This window comes from Neophocaena asiaeorientalis, unplaced genomic scaffold (assembly GCF_003031525.2).
Source record: "Neophocaena asiaeorientalis asiaeorientalis breed wild unplaced genomic scaffold, Neophocaena_asiaeorientalis_V1.1 scaffold230, whole genome shotgun sequence".
NCBI lineage: Eukaryota > Metazoa > Chordata > Mammalia > Artiodactyla > Phocoenidae > Neophocaena > Neophocaena asiaeorientalis.
In genome coordinates, this window is record NW_020175186.1 from 1,997,216 (window position 1) to 2,018,528 (window position 21,313).

Below are 21,313 nucleotides of genomic sequence, written 5' to 3' on the forward strand. Positions count from 1 at the left end.
ACATCGTGCTGGTGAAGGGAGCCTGCGGTGTCCCTGGGTGGGCGGGGCTGCCCAGGAAAGGGATAGCCTTGCATTTTGGCAGTTCCAGGTGGGCAGGCACAGAGAGCCACCCTCTCTGCAGGGCTGCGAACACTTCCTCTCTCAAACACAGGGCTCGCGGAAAACAGCCTGGACTCGCTGGTGTTCGAGTCCCTGATCCCCAAGCCCATCCTGCAGCGCTATGTCTCCCTGCTGGTGGAGCATCGGCGGATCATCCTCTCCGGGCCCAGCGGCACTGGGAAGACCTACCTGGCCAACCGGCTGTCAGAGTACCTGGTGCTCCGGGAGGGACGGGAGCTGACAGACGGGGTCATCGCCACCTTCAATGTGGACCACAAGTCCAGCAAGGTGAGGAGGGCATTCAGAGGCGGCTCCTTAGCCCTTTGAGAACTAGTGATGCCACCACCCCCGTGATGGCAAAGCAGCATTTCCTACAGTGCTCACCTTTGATGGTTCTAAAAGCCTGGGGAAGGAGGTCAGAATGGAGCTAGCAGAAAGGAAGGCTCTGATCCAAAACTTCCCAGCAAGAAGTTCCACGTGTAAGTCGATGTAGTTCATTTCTTGCTTCCCCGCTGTGAGTTGGGCACGATGCTCAGCGCTGGTAGTTCTTTAAGGTCAACCCAGATGCTTCCACTTCAGTTTACCAAAAATTCATCACGTGCCTACTAGGTTCTCATGTTTTTCCAGAAGAAAGCCTTCTCTTGTGGAACAACAATAATAAGAACAGCAACAGCTCGCATTCGCAGACTGCTTCCGCTGGGAGCAGCGAACTGAACGCCCCGCAGCAGGACCTTCAAGGAAGTAGCTGTCACAATCCCATTTTACAGATGAGGAAACTGAGGCTCGAGGCAGATGACCATCTACCTAAAGCCACTCAGATAGTACTGAGCAGTAGACTGGAGCTCAAGTCAATGTCTGAGACCCCAGAGCCAGCAAATAGGCTTGATCCTGCCTCACAGGGAGCAGTGGAAACATTGGGACAGCCTGACCTAGTCCCCGCCTAGGGTTATGAGGTGTTTTCTCAAACTTGCTCATTAGCCATGCAGTGGTTGTTGATGGGTGATTCACTCTGACTGGCCAAAGGGGCCAGGAAGTCAAAGGTGAATTGGAAGTGACTCTTTCACCTCAAGAATCACCTGGCATCCTTGAAGATGCAGCTCCCAGACCTCATTCCCAGATGATCTGTTTCAGTAGGTCGTGTGGGGCTGGGAATTTGCACCACAAGTTCTCCAAGTGACGTGGACACAGGGGCAGGACTACGGGAAGTGGTCAGAGCCCCTGTACCAAGATCCTCTGTGAATAAGCTCAGGGAAGGCGCCCCCTCCCGGGACCAGCGAGAGAAGGATCCTAGGCGCATGGCTGGAGGTCGAGCCAGGCTTGAATTCAGCCCCCACTCGCTCCCCTTGGCCAGGCACCGTTGTACAGAGCAGAGCTCCCCAACTATGCCCTGCAAGCCTGCATGAGGAAGAGAGGGCTCCGAGCCTCAGGATCCGTGGCATTGTCAGGTGCCAGAGGCCAAGAACCCATAGTGCAGAGGAGCTAAAAGGAAAGATAACTAGTAACTTAAAAAATTGGGCGGCTTCTATTGCTAACAGCCACATTTTGACTTAAAAGGGAGGCGTGTGTGTGTGTAGGAAGTAGAGGAGATACGACCCCCCGAGCATCCAAGCCAGCGTGCAGGACAGTGGCATGGGGAGGCGCCCACACCAAGTCCAGATCCAGCCCTGCTGCCGACCCTCTGCCGTCTCAGGCTGCTCACTGACTGAGGGATGCCTCAGCTTCCTCCTCTGTAACGTGGAGACAGCCACGGTGCCCCCCAGAGGGTTATTGTGGGGCACAGAAGTTCACGTGTGTGAGGTCCCAGAGCCGTGCCTGGCGCAGGGTCACTCCGTCCTCGTGGCGATGGTAATACCACCAGGAAATTGCTCTGGGTTCCCTGGCTGGCCCTTAGCTCACCGTTTTGGCCTTTCCCCATCGCACATTCTTCTTTCTTTTCCTTTTCTGACGCACCCCTTGCCCCAGCCGTCAGTGCCCTGCCCATTCTTCACAGTTAAGGCCAAAGGTTCCCCTTTCACGCAGACCTTCCAAGGACCCCCGTGCGTGGAGACCACCCCCCCTGCACCATTCACTGTCTGTCTGCCCCAGCACTAGTCAGCAGGGCATGTGTGTGGGGGGCAAGGGGGTCCTTTGCTGTGCTGACTCATCAAGGGCTTCTGTGTAGATGGCTCTCAGGCAGTGCTGTGCATTTAGAGAGATGTATGAGGCACTTACACTCAGGAGCTTCCTGGGAGGTTGGCAGAGTAAGAAATAGTAGCGCTTCTAGAGAGCGCTGGACAGCTACAGCACCGCGCCTGGACACCCCCATGGTGCCTGCTCTTGCCCAGGTTTTCTGTTGCCTAGTGAATTCCAGAAGCCAGGGCCCAGGCCTTCCTCACCACTCCCCCACCCACACCCCCTGCGCCCAGGCAGACGCCCTGTAGCGGACAGGTACTCAGCACCGGTTACCGTGAGGCCTCAGGAAGGGCCCCTCTGCCAGTGCCGGCCCGGGGCAGGGGAAGGCCCCGAGTACGTGCGTCTTCCCGGGGGCGTTCACCCACTCGTTCCTGCCCGGCCTCCGCAGGAATTGCGCCAGTACCTCTCCAACCTCGCCGACCAGTGCGCCAGCGAGAACAACGCTGTGGACATGCCTCTGGTCATCATCCTGGACAACCTGCATCATGTCAGCTCCCTGGGCGAGATCTTCAACGGGCTGCTCAACTGCAAGGACCACAAATGGTAAAGGCAGCTCTGGACCTCGTGGCCCCCGGGAGAGACGTGTGCTACAGGGGGTAGGAGCGCTGCAAGCACGTGGCAGGGAGGGGCTGGGGCCGCACGGGGGGAGGGGCAGCAGCCCGCAGCCATCTACCTAGGCCCTTAGATGCCCCGGGACGCTGCGACTCCTTCTCCAACTCTCTTACCCTTCATTTCCCCCGCAGCCCTTATATAATTGGCACAATGAACCAGGCTACCTCTTCTACTCCCAACTTGCAGCTTCATCATAACTTCAGGTAAGGAGTCGCTTTTTGAGTAGCTGCTGTATGCCGCGAACTGTGAGCATTTTTCCCAGCTTCACTCATTTCTCACAAAAGCCTCAAGTCGTTAAATTCATCATTCGCAGTTTACAAATGGGGAGAATTAAGTGGTTTGCGTGAGGTCACACAGCCGGTCGATGGCAGGGCTGACTTGCACCCAGATCTCTTTGATGCTAAGTCCTGGGACAGCAGTGCCCCGGGGGCAGCTCTGGGCAGGGACTGTCCTCATGCAACCCTGCACGTCACCAGTGGCACGTCTGTCTGTCCCAAGTGGACGTGAGCAGTGAAAGCTCATGCTTATGAATGTCTCCATGGAGCAGAGTCTGTGGCCTTCGAGCTCCAGCTGCTGTGAGCCCTGGGCCCCAGCCCCGTACCGAGCTACCCCACTGCTGGGCTGTGGGACTTCTGCCACGCTAGGTTGTGTGGCCTCCACGTACTGCTCCCCTGCCTGGGGCCTTAGGTAAGGATGAACAGCCGTCTCCTGGGGTGAGACCACCCCCCCCTCCGGCTCATTTTCATGGCCATTCTGCCGACATCCCTGTTGAAAGTAGAATCGCGGTTATCAGAGAAATACCAGCCCCGCCGGGTCGCTGAGATCATGGGTCACCTCTGCATCCAGGCTGTCCCAGTCTTATCCACGCTTTCTCTTGAATGTCCCTCAAGACCTTTCTGCTCCTGCTTCCCCCGTCACCGCCACGTCATCTCCCAGCACACTGTTGCAGTCATTTTCTAACCAGTATGCCTGCCTGCCCCTTGGGCCCCCTGCAGGCCATCCTCTGTGCCAGTGGCAACCGGAGTGAACATTCTAGAATTCAAATCTGACCGTAAATCCTCATGCAAGAAGTCCTTCGATGGCTCCCCATTGCCTCCAGAATGAAATCCAGGCCCCTTCGGTCGGCAGGTCAAGTCTAAACTCTGGTTACACTGAACCTCTGGCAGTCTCCCCGAACACCCCACACTGCTGCTCATGCCTTTGCAGATGCTCTGCACCCACCGCCGCCCCGACCCCTGCTCCTGCCTTGCCTCGTGTGGCTGCTCCATTCATCTCCTTTGGTCTCAGCTCAGATGTCCCCTCCTCTGAGGAGCCTTCCTTGATTCCCCGGGTTTCGTCATCTCTCGTTCCTCTTATCTGCCTCCTCCGCTAGACTGCGAGCTCCTGGGGAACAGGGACTGTGTCTGAGTCATTGTTACAGCCCCACAGCCCAGCACGGAACCTGTCACAAGCACAAGGGGCAGTTAGTTCGGTGATCAGAGCTCAGCCTCTGGAGTTGGACTGTCTTGGTTCTAGTCTTAGCTCTTCTCTTGACTAGCTGTTTGATCTTGAACGCGTTACATAACCTGTCCATGCCTCAGAATTTCGACCTGTGAAATGGGTGGCCGTCATATCCATGGTACAGGGTTGCCGTGAGGAGTTGTGAATTGATATATGTGCAGGGTTCAGTTGAGTATTAACATAAGCACCTTCCAGCTCTAGTGAGCTTTGATTCGTGAGGTTGGCCATAGTCCTTGTCATGGAAAAGTGTTCCTGACTTCTTCCAGGTGGGTGCTGTGTGCCAACCACACGGAGCCCGTGAAGGGTTTCCTGGGCCGGTTCCTGAGGCGGAAGCTCATGGAGACGGAGATCGGTGGGCGGGTACGGAACGTGGAGCTGGTGAAAGTCATCGACTGGATTCCCAAGGTCTGGCATCACCTCAACCGCTTCCTGGAGGCTCACAGCTCCTCGGACGTCACCATAGGTGGGGAGGGGAGGCCGGGTGGGTGCCGACAGGCGGGCTGGCAGGGGAGGGAACTGCTGCTCCCGGGGCCCTGGCCTCCTCGGATGGCTGTCCCTGGGCCCTGGTAGCTGGATGCTGCACTGGCCACATGGTTAGAGGAGGGGACAGAAGGACAGGCACAGCCTAGACAGACCCTGGGCCGCCCTGCCCTTCTCTCCTGCCCAGAGCTCGGGGGCTGAGGAGCAGCAGAGAGAAGTGTCCAGCCCCAGGCTGGTGCAGAAACTATGGGCTCAGTGAGGGTCCCCCACCCCGAGGCTCCCCCAGGTGGAAACCACCCTGTGGGATTGGCATTGCTTTATAAATAAAGTAGTGTTATCGACATTCCTAAAGGTTAAGCTTCAGAGAAAAAAAAAAGATCACTGGTCATCCCACCATCCTGATGTAATCATTGTAATTTGGGCTTATTTTTTCTGTCCTCGTCCGTACATGTTTTATGTAGTTGCAGTCATAGTGTACATACAGTATGTTCTTTATTTTCCCTTCACGTTGTCTCATGAGCATTCTGTACTGCTCTGCAAAATAATCAAATGTGGGTGCACCGTCACTTCCTTAACTGTTTCTGTGCTCTCGGACATCTACTGTGCTTCCATTTGCAAAGGTTAGGACTAACATCTCAATGAACATCTTTCTGCATAAAGCCTCGCCTCCCTTTGGGGTGATTCCCGAGAGGATCATGGTCCCAGGGTGGCGTTAGGGAGCCCAAGCGTCCTGCTGCTCTGTGCCCACCACGTGACAGTTGGTATTTCTGCCCTCGCTCAGAAAATGCAGGGTCCCTCCTTTGAGGGGTGCCCGGGCTGGCTTCTCCTGCCCCACCCCCGTTTCAGTCTGACTGATGTTCCCTGTGGTCCCCAGGCCCCCGGCTCTTCCTGTCGTGCCCCATCGACGTGGATGGTTCCAGGGTGTGGTTCACCGACCTGTGGAACTACTCAATCATCCCCTATCTCCTGGAAGCCGTCAGAGAAGGACTCCAGGTAAGAAGCACACTGCCCACTGACCTCCTCAAAGTTCAAGGGACTGTTCTAGCGACGAGAAGGGTTGTCTTTATCTCCCTCTTCAGAAATCTGACTGACGTGAGGTGACAACCCCTCACCTGTGAAGCCATCCGTCCAGCGCAGTGTAAGAGACACTGGGCTGCAAATCCTGGCTCTGCCACTGTTAGCTATGTGACCCTAAGCAAGTCATCCAGCCTCTCTCTGCCATAGTGCCCTCATCGATGGAACAGAGAACGATAGTACCGTGCCACAGAGAGTTACTGCCAGGGTTCAGTGACATCATGGCCATCAAGTGCTCAGCACAGAGAGTGCACAAGACCTGGAATATGTCACTTCACAGTTTGCAAAGCATCTGCTGTTTGCTTCAAGCTCTGCATTTGTCCTGGGGTTAGGCAGAGATTTTTTGGTTTTATCCCCATTTCTTAAGAGAAAATTATGGCTCAGAGTGAATAAGTGACTTGTCCAAGGTGAGGAAGTGAAATTGAAGAATCTGGGATTTGCATCCAGGCCTCAGGTTCTTGGCCCTAAGCCCCATGGCACTCGCTGCCTGACACCAGGACCCCTCACCGGTGACCCTGGGCCCACGTGGCTGCCCATCCCTCCTGCCCTGCTGCAGCCGGAAAGCCCAAATCCTCTCTTCACTTCTCACTCAACCCAGGGGCTAACGCTAGGAGCTTAGCAGTAAGTTGGAGATCGTAGCAGTTTTATTGTTGAGTCTGGAGGTGGCCTGAGAAGGTTGTCGGCTTTCAGGACCGCTCTGAGTAATTAGCAGGCATCACGCACGGCTGAATAGTCCAGGAACCAGCTTAGCAGCCGGGTTTCTGAGGGCTGTGTTTCCTCAGCACCGGACAGTGGGAGAGATGCTGGTGGAGGACCCGGGCCGGGGGGGGTGTGCACACCCACATGCACATGTGTGACGGCACACCTTAATGGCTTCCGTCAGGGTTTGTCACGTGTGTACGTTCAGCTGAGCCTGGCCAATGTTCAGCTGCTTTGTATCTGTAACATGCAGCAGCACTGAGGGTCTTCGGAGACATTCAGGACAACCAGGGCTTGAGAAGGAAGGTGGTGTGCCTCTGGTCCCTGGTATTTCATTGCATGGGAGCATGTAGGCTGCGTATTCAAGCCACCGTGTTCAGATATAAGTGATTGTGAAGGCAGAGAGTAGCGAGAAATTCAGCAATCCCTTGACCGGCCTTAGTTTCCAGGGTCTGAAGATCCTTGATCGATGGCAGCATTGTTTTAATTATAATTGACATACGGTATGTTAGTTTCAGGCACGCAACGTAGTGATTTGATATTTTTGTACATTGCGAAACTACACTGTGGTCGGTCTAGTTACCATCTGTCACCGTACAGTCACTACCATATTATTGACTATATTCCCGATGCCGTACATCACATCACATCACAGCAGGAACTGTACCTCTTAATGCCCTTCAGCTATTTCTCCCATTGATGGCAGCATTTCTGTTTTGTCGAATGTGGCTTTTTTTTTTTTTTTTTTTTGGTACACTGCGCCACCAGGGAAGCCCCGAATGTGGCTTTTGAAAGAAAATATGAACGATTTCAGATCTGTCAGTGGACTCTCTTTAGGTAGAAAACTTCACTGGGTAAAGTAGCCATAATTTAGTCTTTACTCAAACGGATTTGATAGGACCGCAAACCCAAACAGCCACCCAGTCACTCCTGTTTGCTTGGGATGCCCCGCCTACTGGATTCCTGGAGTCTGTTTCGTTCCAGAAGCCTCTCTCTCTTCCCATCAGGGGCTTCCGGAGACTGCAGTAGAAGCCCGCGCTGCTCGATAGAAGCCACAGGAATTGCAGGGGAGGAAGGGGCACTGTTTCCTTCTATTTCTGCCTCACCTCTCACTTCTCCCCTTTGCTTCTTTGCCCAAATATGTCTCCTGGTGCAGGACAGGAGTGACCTAGAGTGTGCTTGGAAAAAGTCGTGGGTGCTGTTGAATAAAGCACGTGGGTGCCCAAGGAGGCACCGACCAGGAGGGGTAGGCTTTGCTCTAGCCTCCAGCTACACATCAGAGGCCCCTCGTTGGTCCTCGGTAAGGATGGACAGTGCTAAGGCCCTGCTCCTTGGACCTCAGCTTGAAAGAAGACCTTGTGGGCATGGCTATTGAAAGTCGGGTCTGATCTTCCCTGCGCATCCTGGAGAGGTTGCCGATGGATTTGATCTTCAAGGGTCTCTTTGCCACCAAGAGCAAGGAGGCCATAGGTGAAAGGATTTGGGGGTGGCTGTGGAACAGCCCGTTCAGGACAGGGAACAGAAGCATGTCACCGTCTCAGGAGACTCACCAGTTCACTGTGAGGCAGGAAAAGTCATCACTTCCGTGTGCTGTTGAGGTCTTTTGAAGGACAGTCTTTCAAGAACATGGAAACAACCAGGGGAGGCAGCCAGAGTTAGCATTGTACCCAGTTGCTCAAAAGTGAGCCCTCCTGCCCCAAACCTGTGGCTTCATCCCATCCTGCAGCCTGGGAGACCCCATGGAATCTGCAGGTTCATGAGGAACCCTGGAGTGTTCTTCATGTCTCTAGTTTTGAAGGAAACTTTGATGACATTTATTGAGAGGCTGCTACCTACCAGGCACTGTGCCAGGGGCCTGACAGGCATGATTCCGTTTAGTTCTCAACGCCCAATATACACCTTATAGACGAGGAAACCAAGGCTCACAGTTTTTGACCCTTCCCCAGTTCACTAGGTGGCGTGTGGATTGAGCCAGCGTCGTAGCCCGTAGCTGACTTCTCAGTTACTTCCGTGATTTTTCAAGCTGTCCTGAGACCCCTTTTATCCCACCCAGACCCCTCAGATGGCTCAGGGAACCAAGTATTGTGTTTCATAGCGTGACGTTCTGCATAAGATTTCATTTGACCCAAAGACTCTTCTATTCAAAAAGAAAAGTTTAAAATCCCTCACTCTCCTTCGTGTTACCTTGAGTCCCGAGCTCACTGTGTGCTGGGCGCTGTGCAGGCCACTTACTCTGCCCTGACTCTGCGAGGAGTGGTGTGGCCATGAGGTGAGCGCACTGTGGTTCAAAGCAGGTAAGCCCTTGGCCAAGGTCATAAGCTAAGAAGAGGTGGAGTCCCCAGATTGGGCTCTGGCGGGGCTGCCGGTGGTGGTTGGCAGCACAGAGACCCTGCTGCCGACAGGTCTCACCAGGGGCTTCCAGTCAGCCCCTCCAAAAGGCACAGCCTTGCCTGGAGGAGATGTGGCATCGCCCCCTAGTGGATACCAGGTATCATTGCAAGTTTTGGCTCCTGAGTCTTTTCCCAGTAGAGTGAGTGTGTGTGTGTGTGTGTGTGTGTGTGTGTGTGTGTGTGTGTGTGTTCGCGCACGCAACTGCTTGTAGGCTCTTCCAGAATGTGTACCTTGATGCCTTCGTGTGTGAGAAACGTGCATCCCACAGAGTGAGAAGGTGCCCAGTGGCCAAGTTTTCAGTTTCCAGTGTCCTGGCTCCCTCTTCCTGCCTTGGGGAAAGTGAATGTCCTGTCTGTCTGTCTGTCTGTCTGTACGACTGTCTGCTGTTTCCCAGAGCTGCCTTAGGGCTCTGCAGGGGGACCAAGGAGCGTTACGACACATCCTTTGCTTGCCACGGTACTTACCCAGCCATTCATCACCTGGACTTAGACATGTCCAGTGGCAAGTGGGGAGGCTTGTAAAAATATTCTCTGTTCTTGCAGACGACATTAGATATGCCCAGGTGTGCATTTGTCTTATGACTTAGCCCTCAGCCCTGTTCCCCTTTGGAATTTTCATTGTAAACACTTGCCAAAGTGTCTAAAGCCTGCAGAGTCACTCAAAAGACCCCTGTCCCCCTGGTGGAAAGGGGAGAGTGGGGAGCCATTGATCACATGACCCAACCTCCTCTGAGACTCTGGGCAAACCTCCCACTGCTAAGCCTCGGGTGTCCCATCTGTAATCTGAAAAGTGTGGGCTAGGAGAGTTTTTTCAGGCTGGCTCTGTGGACCCCCGAAGTTCCTCAGACCACTCATAGTGGGGTCAGGGGAACAGAGCAAAAATTTTAAAGCCACGGGGCCAGACCCTCTAGGAACTTGATGAGCTCGGGATTCTAGGCTCTGTGGTTCTGCAGCCCTGAGCATCTTCTCTTCCAGGCTGGAGGATGGAGACAGAAGCAGTAGCTACCAGAAACGACGTTTGGTTCAGCCTCACACATGTGAAATCTGGCTTGGGAAAGTCAGCTGAGTGCTGTAGGGAAAGCCCTTGGAGGGAGACGCTTCTACAAGTTGCAGGAACATTTCTCATGTGCAACAGGCTTTTTCAGGTCTAAATATCCCCAAGCGCTTTGTGCTCCCTTCCTCCCTGACTCGTACCCATGCGCACACGAACCTTCACATGATCCCTTCCTGCTCGGACCGTGAGTCGCCTTTCCAATGCCAGACTGAGCTCTCAGGCCTGGGAGTCACCGCTGCCCCAGGTTAAGGAAGGTTTCGCAGTAGACGGGACTGGAGCCCTAGACAGGAAGGGCGCTGATGTCTGAAAGCGCTGAGCTCGTAGAAGGCTGTGTATCTCGAGTGGAGGAGGAGACCATGGATGGAGGGAGGTGGCGGGCCTGTCTGCATTGTGGGCAGGGCAGGCACTTCCCTGAGACAATCGGACGGGGCTTAGGCAATCGTGAGACAGCGGAGGGACAGCAAGCCCAGCCCAGGTGACGTGTCCTCGTCAGGTGGACAGCCTGTCCTGCATCTCCCTGCTCCGGTTTTGGCTGAGTCATGTGGCTCTGGCCGATACCGAGTGGCTCCGAGTGGAGTCTTTCAGGAGGGGTGGAGAAGGGAAAGGCCCAGACAAGGATGCCAGGGTCCTGGGTTCAAATCCAGCACTGCTCCGAAACCTTTCACAACTGGCTCTTCTCTTTAAGCCGTAAGTTCTCCATCCGGTAGATGGGACGGCTGGGACCCCAGTTCCTTCCAGCTGAGGCAGCCTGTGACCTGGGAAAGACGTGATTTTATCAGTCAGAGCTCAGCTCTCCTGTACTGTCAGGCTTCTGCCCCCACGTCCCCCTCCCTCCCCTCTCAACTGTAAGAGTTCTGGGAGGACAGAGGGAACAGGCAGACGGGCAGACAGGCTGCAGTCCAGATGTAATTCCACTTTAGAGTCCCCCCCTGCAGCCGTTGTGGTTCAGGGGGCTTTGGTCTTTGTACCCCTGTGGTGCCCTACAGAGGGGGTGCCCTTCCAGAGCCACAGGTGGCACTCTCCTGGGTGGGCACATCTTGTCCTGGCTGTGAGCCAGCCCTGCCACATCTGCTCAGACTTCAGCGGTCCACGGACCTGGGCAGACTTGGATTCCAGTTCTGCCTTCTCTCGTCCCTGGGCCTGGCTCCTCGTCTGGGAAACGTGGGTCGTGATGCTTCCTCCTGGAACCACGTGGTAGTTAAACAGGATATTTGTCAAGTGCTTCTCGTAATCCCTGGCACGCAGGGAGCTGTAAGGTGTGGCGGCAGGGGTGGTGTTAAAGGGGAAAGATACAGAGAAGGCACCCAGCCACGTAAGATGCAGAGCCTCGCCTTGGGAAGTGGTGCAGCCTAGGCTTTTGTTCTTTGGAGAGTGTATGTATTTCTTGAAATTGCCAGAAGAAGTCACTAAAATCGTTGTATTATTCGGTATTTCAGGCCTAAGGAAAGGAGCTTGGAGGCACGGTACTGGTCTTACAAGATTATGTGATAATCCCGCTTTAAGAGCAAATTAGTTGTTCTGGGCAATTTTGAGAAACACATGAGGGAGGAGAAGCAGTTACAATTCCAGTACCCACACGGAACCCCTTTAACAATTTGCTGTTTTGAAAGTGACCAGCGCCTCTACACGGGGGCTCTTTGAGAGTCAGCCTCACTTTAAGAAATGGGGTTTTATCGAGCCAGAGCCATTGGTGACCTCTGCCTGGGCTGCTGATACCCAGCATCCCATCTGTGTGCCGTGGAGGGGCGGGGGGGGGTACTCAGTGGGATGACAGCACCTCTTTCCAGCTCCACATTCACTGACATCATGTTGGTAGTTGATTGGCCGCGGTGAGAGTATTCATATCACGGAAACTGGCAAACACTTCAAATCAAAGAGTTGTTTTTCAAGTTGGATCAGCGAGGCTTAGAGTTGAGGGCGACGCAGTGAGTCAGTGGCAGAGCTGAGGTGTGAACCCAGGTCAGGCTGACTTCAAAGCCAGTGCTTTTACTCCCTAGGTCATGCTGCCTTTGGTCTTAGCACATCAAGATGTCCGTGCCTTGGATGATTTCCTTAGGATTTCCTCTGGAAGTGGAATTACTCCATCAAGGGAAGCATAATACTGGGCTTGGAGAGTTTTTCAGAAAGTTGCAAAACCAGGCCTGCAGAAGAGGTCTCGGACCACTTCCTAACTGTTCCTTCTTTGTCTGTTTCCAGCTGTATGGAAGGCGGGCCCCCTGGGAGGACCCCGCCAAGTGGGTGATGGACACCTATCCTTGGGCAGCCAGCCCTCAACAGCACGAGTGGCCTCCCCTCCTGCAGCTCCGGCCTGAGGATGTCGGCTTCGACGGCTATTCCATGCCTCGCGAGGGGTCAACCAGCAAGCAGATGCCCCCCAGCGACGCTGACGGAGACCCGCTGGTGAGTTCTCGGCTTCCAGAGCAGCTCGGCATTCACTGAGCACTTACTGTGTATTGGGCCTCATGCTAGGCACACTGGAAATTTGGAAGTGACTGAGCCCCAGCCTTGCTTTGGAAGGCTAGACCTATCCCAAGATTTGGGACATTTTTGCCAATATTTTCTTCCTTGCTTTTAGTTTTTCACTTGTGTCTTTAACCCCTCTGAAATTTTTCAGATGAAAGTTCAAGAATTTGATTTTTCTCCCTAAATGTCCCTACACCACTCTTCGCCCTCCTGTTTGAGTGCCAACTTTATCATGTCTTGCCCAGTAGCCCAAGCCACATGGTCAGGAGTTTAAGCAGGGAGAGGTTTGAGGGCGGGAGGGACTCATGGAGGAGAGGGCAAGGAGGCCTGAATGCGAGTCCCCTGGCCAGTGACGTGAGTTAAGCCTTTAACACTGCCTGAGCACCTTTACTCCACTGATGCTAAAGCAATAAAGGCCCTTTAAGAAGAACCTGGGTCAGAGGTCATACCACTACAATTCTAGAACTCTCTGCCGATGTAAGACCCATACGTAGGCATACTGCGAAATTAGACCTAATAAATCAAAAGCCCTATTAAAAGAAGGTTGAAGCACATATACCGGAACCTCCCATGGTTAAATGACCATTATCATGCTATAAATTTAACCCTGAGCTCTCTTGGCAACTAAGGCGAAAGGAAAAACACTGCAAAGAATATTGCTTGCATTACCTAATGAAAGAACATATTCATAAGAGATGCGGCAGGATTAAAAGACAGTTGACTTGCTGTTCTATCCCTAGTGACTAACTGCTTTGCTAGATAAAAAATAATAATAATAGGTGCTTTGGGGTTGTCTGCCACTCCTGACTGCTGGGATGCAGCGGTGGTCCTATCGAGACATCTTAAACGGGGATTTTACGTTAAATGGATTTATGGCTTGTATTACTAAGCACAACCTAATTTGCAGTGTTTACCGCAGTGGTTTTCCAGAGGAAAGGATCAACCTGTAGAAGCCTATTTCTAACGTTAACTGTTACTAGAAGCCACAGTCATGGAACTGTTTTTGTGGGTTCAAGCGCATGAACTCTAACTTAGGTAAAAATAGAATTTAGGACATCTAGAGGAAAGAACGGCCAGCTCAGCCCTGGACAGTCTTTTCTTAACCAGGGATATTCTTGTCGCTGCCTAAACACAGAAGGCATTTAGGTAAGACCCGGGGTTCTCTGAATAGTTACACAGAACTGTCTTTCCAACCTCGGGCTCCCGGAAGTCAGCTATGCCAGCCCAGCTCCCTCTGCTTACCAAGTTACGTACTTGATGTTTCCCCCAAGTCCTGTTCTCTCCTCCCAGGACCACAGGTGTCTGCTATGATAACCCTCTTGTTAACTGATCTCTCACCCTCCTAAGACTGAGGCCTCCAGGAGGGCAGGACTGTCTTGTTTTTATTCCAGACCACGTACTCTGGGTACACAGGGAATGTTTGATGAGTGAATGAATAATCCTGGCTGCGAAGGATTTTTCTTTGGACTTCCGCTCTACCCCTTCCCAGTTGCAGGCATGCAGATGGACACCAGATGGTGGTGCGTCTGTGGTTGGCCCACCCAGGCCCACTCTGCTAGGCATCCTGAGGGGCAGCCAGCCAGGGGGCAGCTGGACTTCACACCCAGCTGCACCAAGTCTGAGGATAGCTCAGAGAGACCCTATCTTCCTAATTTTGCTAGATAAAATATAAAATACATAAACACACAGTTTATAGTTGTAAATAAAATTAAAGTATTGATGGTTTTCAATTCCCCATTTCCCCCTTGAACACAAATGACCGATAGACTGTAGACCAGGGAAGATGCAAGAACACTGTCTTTAAACTCTTAAGAGAAATGATGGTGATGATAGCAGACTTATCTCATTTATGGAACAGTTCCTATGTGCCAGGCCCTATCCTAAGGGTTGAATACACACCATGTCGTTTAATTCCCTACTTCAGCCCTATGGTATGGGTACTGCCGTTTTCTCTATTCTGTGGATGAGGAACTGGTGGCTCAGATACATTAAATAATTGCCCAAAGGTTTCTGAATTGGAATCCAGGCCTCCCTGTGCTCTGAGGCTCTGCTTTACTGATGCTATCCTCCGCCTCCCCATGGAGACCTTGACAGGAGCTGGAGCCCAGGTGACTCCAGGCTGCGCTCTGGCCAGGGCCAGGACTACAGATGGCCTCGATGCTCATCGAAGGGGGAGCCCTGTGCCTCGAGGTCAGCGGTGCTGGGGCGCTTGGCTGGCATCTCACCCAGGCTGAGGGCTATATTTGAGTAAGGTGCCCCTCCCAAGTAAAAAATATATACACATTATCTTTTAGAGGATTTTGTATTTTCAGTGATCTGCGTGTATGAATCCACACCGTAACGTTATAGGGCAGGCATAATTATTCACACATGACCAGTGAAGAAACTGAGGTGTAGCGGTTAAGTCACTGGCCCGAGGTCATGCATCTAGTAAGTGGCGGAGCCGAGACTTGAACCCTGGAAGCCTGGCCGAGGGCCCGTGCTCTCGTCCACTGCGGACCACAGTCCCCAGGGTGAGTCTAGAGGACGTGGCGTGAGCTTCGGAGAGGCCAGGCGCGGCCGGCCGGCCGGCCGGACCAGAAGCCATGTCGCAGTCTCCGCTCTTTCCCCAGATGAACATGCTGATGCGGCTGCAGGAAGCTGCCAACTACTCCAGCCCCCAGAGCTATGACAGCGACTCCAACAGCAACAGCCATCACGACGATATCCTGGACTCGTCCCTGGAGTCTACTCTGTGACGGCCGGGCCACGGAGCCTGCCCTCCTGAGCCAGCCGCCGGCCTCGGCGTGAGCGCCGCGCGAAGACCCGGACCCTCCTCGTCCTCCAGCCTTGACCTGGGTGCAGGCACCCTGGGCCAGCCGCCTCGGGCCCGCTTCCTTCACAGGGAGAACCGCACCATCTTCTGTGTCGATTATTGTCTTGCCTTGTTGCTGTGACCTTCCTAAGACACTGAAAGATACATCTCGGGAAAGGACCATCACCGTTGAAATGAAAAGGGTTTTAAACAAAAAAGCCAACCCACTTGAAGCTCTGAAACCAAACAGCATCCTGCCCTCAGCGGCCCAGAGACAGAAGAGATTAGAGCAGAGCTGAAAACGGAGACAGCAGGGCTTCCTCTGCGCACAGACCCTGCAGCTCCAACCCCGCCGCCGCCCTTCCACCACACCGGCCACACAGAGATCCGATGCCAGCCGGGGCCCTTGCTTTGGTCACACTCAACAAACTGCAGAGCCGCATCGCAGGAAAAACTTAGGAAAAACAAATCGCGCTTTCTCTTTGGTTTGTTTTTTAAATGGTGCTCTCCTTACCCGAGAGGTATTTTGCCTGTTCCAGTTCCTCCCCCGCCTTTCAGACCCATCAGCCTCTGGTTCTCCCTTAAGTGAGAGTGAGGCCGAGCGGATGTGGCTGTAAACGCAGAGCTGCATGTGTCTGTCTCCTTCTCGTACAGAAAAGAATCAGGTCTTACTCCTGCTAACACTGTGTACAGTGAGAATTGGTCTACCTTGGCGAACCGATCACCCCTTTGAAAATGAGGTTGAGTTTCTCCCTTTCTGACTCTTTTGATTTTGAAGACTTTTTTCCCCTCTCCTTCCCCTCATGGTCAGAATCCATCCTTTGGTGAACGTGAGAACCGCAGGAGTTGGCTTTTGGTTTGGTCCTGCTGAGTTTTGGTTTTCAGTTGTCCATCCTCACAGTTCTGCACACTCGCTGCCTCCTGCTGGGGCCGGGGTCGCTGTGCCCTTGACAGTGGACCAGGACCCCGTCCTCAGCGCGTGGGTGAGCGGGACCTTGCCTTTCCTCCTCGTCCTCGAGGCTGCAGGACACACGTCGACACCTCCAGCATGCCAGCCCCGACCTCAGGTGGGGTGTGAGGTCACCTCGCAAAACACTTGCACTTTCCCCAGAACCAACGTGACGTCACACAAGTCAACAGGTGGAGGCAGCTGCTCCCTTCCAGAAGCTCTGGCCTCCGGCGGACGAGCCTTGCCTGACCTCTTCGGTGCTGACCTTCCCAAAGCGATGCCTTAACTGGTTTTGTACTCACCGTGTTCATTGATGAGTGTCGTGCCTGCCTGGGGTCTGTTTTTCTGTTTTCCCCATCAGAGCAAACAGGGCTAACAAGTCATCTACTCACTAGAAGAACTCAAGCTAATGTGAGTCATCCAAAAGAACTCAAGCTAATGTGAGTCATCCAAAAGACTCATTCGTGTGGATGTGTGACTGTGGGAAAAAGAAAAAGGAAAAAAAAAAAAAAGATCTTTTTGTTTTTAGGTTCTTATCAGTCTCCAGCTAACGCCCTGACTAGATGGCGATCTGTCTTGTTCAGGAAAAGGCAAAAGTTCCTACCATGTTACATGACATTGTTGAGCCATGCTCTGCTCGTATGTGTCTTCAGCATACCGGTATTTTCTCTACAGAGTGTGGTCAATCTTTGAGTCATTTGTTTCTGTTTTATTTTTATCGGACCCCCATGGGGGGAGTCTCTGTTAATGATCAGGGGTTTTACTCCATTTTTTTTTACATTTCTACTTCCAAAGGTCCCTCTCTCAACATCTTTTATTTTCTTAACCACAAGAGCTTGACCTGAAACCAGTCACATTACATTGGATGACACCATTTGCTTCCTCTTTGAAAGGAAAAGGGGTATGTGTCTCTCTAACAGGTGAATGGAAAACCTCTCAGCGTGCTCTTTTCTTTAATCTCAGTAAACTCAGACTCTATTCTGCTAAACCTTCCTTAGTCATCTGGGTGTGTGAGTGTGTCTTGTTCTGTTTTGTTTTTCATAAAATGTTTAAAGCATGTATTTAGCCTGTGACCTCAGGGGTCAGTCACACCCTGAGCCTTCTGGTAAACCTGAAGAATGGTCCTTCTCAATTTATCTCCCAGCAATGACCTTACATGCTCATACTGTGAATTTGGGAGGAGGTGAAATGGGCTTCTCCTTATGGGCAGTTTTCCTGGTCACCTTGTGAGTAGACACCTGTCAATATCCTTTGAAACTTTTTTTTTTTTTTTTTTTTTTACAGCACCCTCTTTTCTCTTTCTTTTCTCCCCCCCACCCCCCGTCCCACAGACTTCCCTCCCACCGGGTCCAGGCTCAGTGCCGAGACCTCTGTCCTTGGTGCTGCCTGACAAGTGAACGATGGTTTCAAGGAGTGTAGCCTTGTTCGAGTCACAACTCGGGGTCTTTCCTACAGTTTCCGGAAGCAGGGTTGTCTGATATGCACATTTCTTACTTTGGTCCTGTTCTGCTTTTGTGTCGCTCACCTTTGACAAAGTGACTGTGCTCATTTAGGGCTCTGTCCGAAATGCTTCCACTTTGCCTTTTTCTACAGTTAGGCCAATTTTGAAAATGTATGAAATTCTATGCAACATTTGTGTTGAGTTACCAATGGAAGCCAAAAGTTTTCTTTCCAGACTGCCAAGAATTTTACAGGCCATAAGTGAGATGGGAATTCCCTTTAGTTTAAGGTGGTGGGTGGGCAGCGGGGGACACGGAACGAGACTTGCCTAGACCTTTGTTGTATCTTGGGGACATATTGTTGATGCTTAAACTTCAAAATTCTGTGTATTCGAATTTGATAATGGCGAATCTACTTCAAAAGGAGAAAATAATCCAACTTTGTGGATACGAAATGGAAGGTTCGCTGTTTTGATCTAGTTATTTCCAGTGGAGCAGTTTATGAAATATGTTCTATAAGATGTACATTTTTTCATTGTAACATAGAAATTGTAAATAACTGATTAAAGTGCTGCATTTTGATGAATTTTTTCTAGCCATTTTTAAAGAGAAAACTAGGAATTGAGTATTTTGTGTACGGTATGTTTCCGTCCTCCCTCCCCGTCCGCCGTCCCTCCCTATTTAATTTTCATTTGTCATGAGGTTTTTGGATTTGCCAGTGATCTGCCGGAGGTCATGCCCCACATCATCGAGAATAAAGCTGATGATTGTACCAGTCTTAAATTATTCATGATTCAATAAAATCGATGCTTATTTATTCAGATTAGTGGTTCGGCTTTTCTGTGCTAGAGAACGTCCTCATCGGAGTTCAGTTTCGTGCCAGGAGGAAGCCATTCTTATTTGGATGCAGGAAACACAGCGAGAGCTCCCCAGAATCTGCAAACCCATCTTTGCTGCTGTGTCATCGACATCCTACCTCTTCCCAGTTCCTTGCCTCAGTTACTGCCTGTGTGGAGCTTCTTAGCAATGCAGCACTTTGTGCTCCTCCCAAACTTTGAGTCACTGGGGATCTTGTGGAATTGCACGCTCTGATTCAGCAGGTCCAGGCTGGGACCTGCAGTTCTCAATTTCTAAGAAGCTCCTGGGTGAGGCCAACACTCTAGGTCCTAGACCACACTTTGAGGCAAGCTCTATCTATCAGTATCCAGCCACCCCTCACCCCCCAGTCGACCCCTTGACACAGGAAAGATTTTTTTTTTTTAATGTATTGAGTACCTACTAATTGCTAGGTGCTTTCCCAAGTGCTCTAATATAATCTACAAAATTACCCAGAGGAGGTAAATATTCTTACTCCCGTTTTACAAGTGAGAGGAAAAACAAAGACAAAAACTCAGGCTCAGGGAAAACAACTTGCCAAGGATCCTGCAAGCTAAGAGGTGAGAGAGTTGGAGTTTCAGCCCCGTATTCCAACCCCAAATCCTGCCTCTCATCTCAGGGGCCCCGTTCCGCTTTGCAGCTGATATCCACTACAGAGCATAGGCAGTGGGAGATGACATCATATCTTAACCTTCACTTTTACCAGAACAACAAAAACTGTAAAGGCTTGGTTTGAAGTGAGGCCTGTGGGGTCACTGTGAAATTGATCCGACCCAGCTGGCTCAACTGCTGGTGATGTGAAATGTCCAACTCAATGTAGCACACAGCAGTGGCCCAGCCAGGGGGCAGGTAAAGAATCCAGGCGTTGAGAATAGGCAGTTTTTAATGCCTGTCAAAAAAAAAATGAAAGGGAGCTGGTACAATGGTGTGGCAACTAGATATCCTGAATTTCCAAGGTTTTCCACATCAAATATTCCACCCCTACGTTTATACAATGAAATAATTACTCACCCATAAAAAGGAGCAAAATAGTGCCATTTGCAGAGACATGGATAGACCTAGAAACTGTCATACAGAGAGAAGTAAGAGAAAAACAAATATCATATAATACTTCTTATATGTGGAATCTAGAAGAATGGTGCAGATGAACTTATTTGAAAAACAGAAATAGAGACACAAATGTAGAGAACAAACTTATGGATACCAAAGGGGGAAGGGGGGAGGGGTGAATTGGGAGGTTGGGATTGACATATATACACTACTATGTATAAAATAGATAACTAACGAGAACCTGCTGTATAGCACAGGGAACTCTACTCAGTGCTCTGTGGTGACCAAATGGGAAGGAAATCTAAGGAAGATGGGATACATGTATACGTACAGCTGATTCACTTTTCTGTACAGCACAGACTAACACAACAATGTAAAGCAGTTATACTCCAATATAAAGATGTTAAAAAAAATAAAGAATATTCTTCTTCCCAATCCATTTTCTTAAGATATTCTCTCCCTTGACCATAAAAAGAATTTATGTAAAAAAAAAAAACATAAAAAAGCAAGAACTATAGGAAGCATCATATGTAATGTATTTAATGCTAAAATGTTGAATGTGTTCCTTTTCAGATTAGGAGACAGATAAAGATGCCTCCTTTCGTCAGGTAACATCATAGTAGAGAACCCCAGTCAGCACAGAGAAGCAAGAGAAGTAAATCCTGAAGATTGGAAAGGAAGAAATTGGACTGTCTTTACTTACAGATAGCGTTATGTACTTAGGTCATCCACAAGAATTCACAGATAAATGATTAGAAATAATAAGTTGACATTTTTTTCTGGATACAAAGTCAGTACATGGAAACCTATTGAACATCTATATGCACCTAAATTTTTTTAAATTTAAAAATACCAATTTCAGAGCATCAAAAATATCAAATACCTAAGAATAAATTCAATGTAAGAGAGGCAAGACCTCGGAATTCCCTGGAGGTCCAGTGGTTAGGACTCCGTGCTTCCACTGCAGGGGTCACGGGTTTGATCCCTGGTCAGGGAACTAAGATCCTGTAAGCCACGCGGCACGGCCCCCCAAAAAAAACGATGGGCAAGACCTCTACGTAGAAATCTATAAACCATGGGGAGAAGTGAAAGACCCCCAAGATATGGAGGAATGTGTGATGTGTATGGATTAGATGACTCAATGTGAAGATGTCAGTTCCTCCAAAACGGTCTAGAGAGTTGATGCAAGCCCACTCAAAGGCCCAACATAATTTTTATGGAATCGACAAGATGGTTTTACAATGTATAGTGAAACGCAAAAGGTGAAGTATAGCCAGCTACTGAGCCTGCACTCTAGAGCCTGCGAGCCACAATTGCTGAAGCCCGCGCGCCTAGAGCCTGAGCTCCGCAACAAGGGAAACCACTGCAATGAGTAGCCTACGCACCACAATGAAGAGTAGCCCCCGCTCACTGCAACTAGAGGAAGCCTGCACGCAGCAACGAAGACCCTATGCAGCCAAAAATAATAAATAAAAGAAAAATTTTTAAAGAGTATTAAAAAAAAGAAATAGGGTCTTTGCAGATGTAATTAATGAAGAAGAAGTTCTATTGGAGTAGGGTGACTCTCTATGCACTATGCCTAGTGTCCTTATAGGAAGATAACCTAAGGATATGAGGGAAGAGGCCCACGCGAAGGTGGAGGTGGAGATGGGAGCTGTGCAG

General features: G+C 51.0%; 1 protein-coding gene across 2 annotated transcripts in view; it reads left to right on the forward strand.

The window, feature by feature from the left end:
- The window catches only part of NAV2 (neuron navigator 2), a 274,074-nt gene extending 255,526 nt beyond the window's left edge, over nt 1-18,548 (forward strand). Inside the window, exons 31-37 of one of the 2 annotated variants that reach the window (XM_024764609.1) lie at nt 152-387; nt 2,660-2,814; nt 3,015-3,086; nt 4,650-4,846; nt 5,738-5,856; nt 12,277-12,480; nt 15,156-18,548. In XM_024764609.1, the coding sequence (XP_024620377.1) occupies nt 152-387; nt 2,660-2,814; nt 3,015-3,086; nt 4,650-4,846; nt 5,738-5,856; nt 12,277-12,480; nt 15,156-15,281 (1,109 nt within the window). In that variant the 3' untranslated portion in view covers nt 15,282-18,548. The remainder of the gene's footprint in view (nt 1-151; nt 388-2,659; nt 2,815-3,014; nt 3,087-4,649; nt 4,847-5,737; nt 5,857-12,276; nt 12,481-15,155) is intronic. The other variant, XM_024764610.1, reaches the window with a different exon arrangement.
- The last annotated feature ends 2,765 nt before the right edge of the window (nt 18,549-21,313 follow it).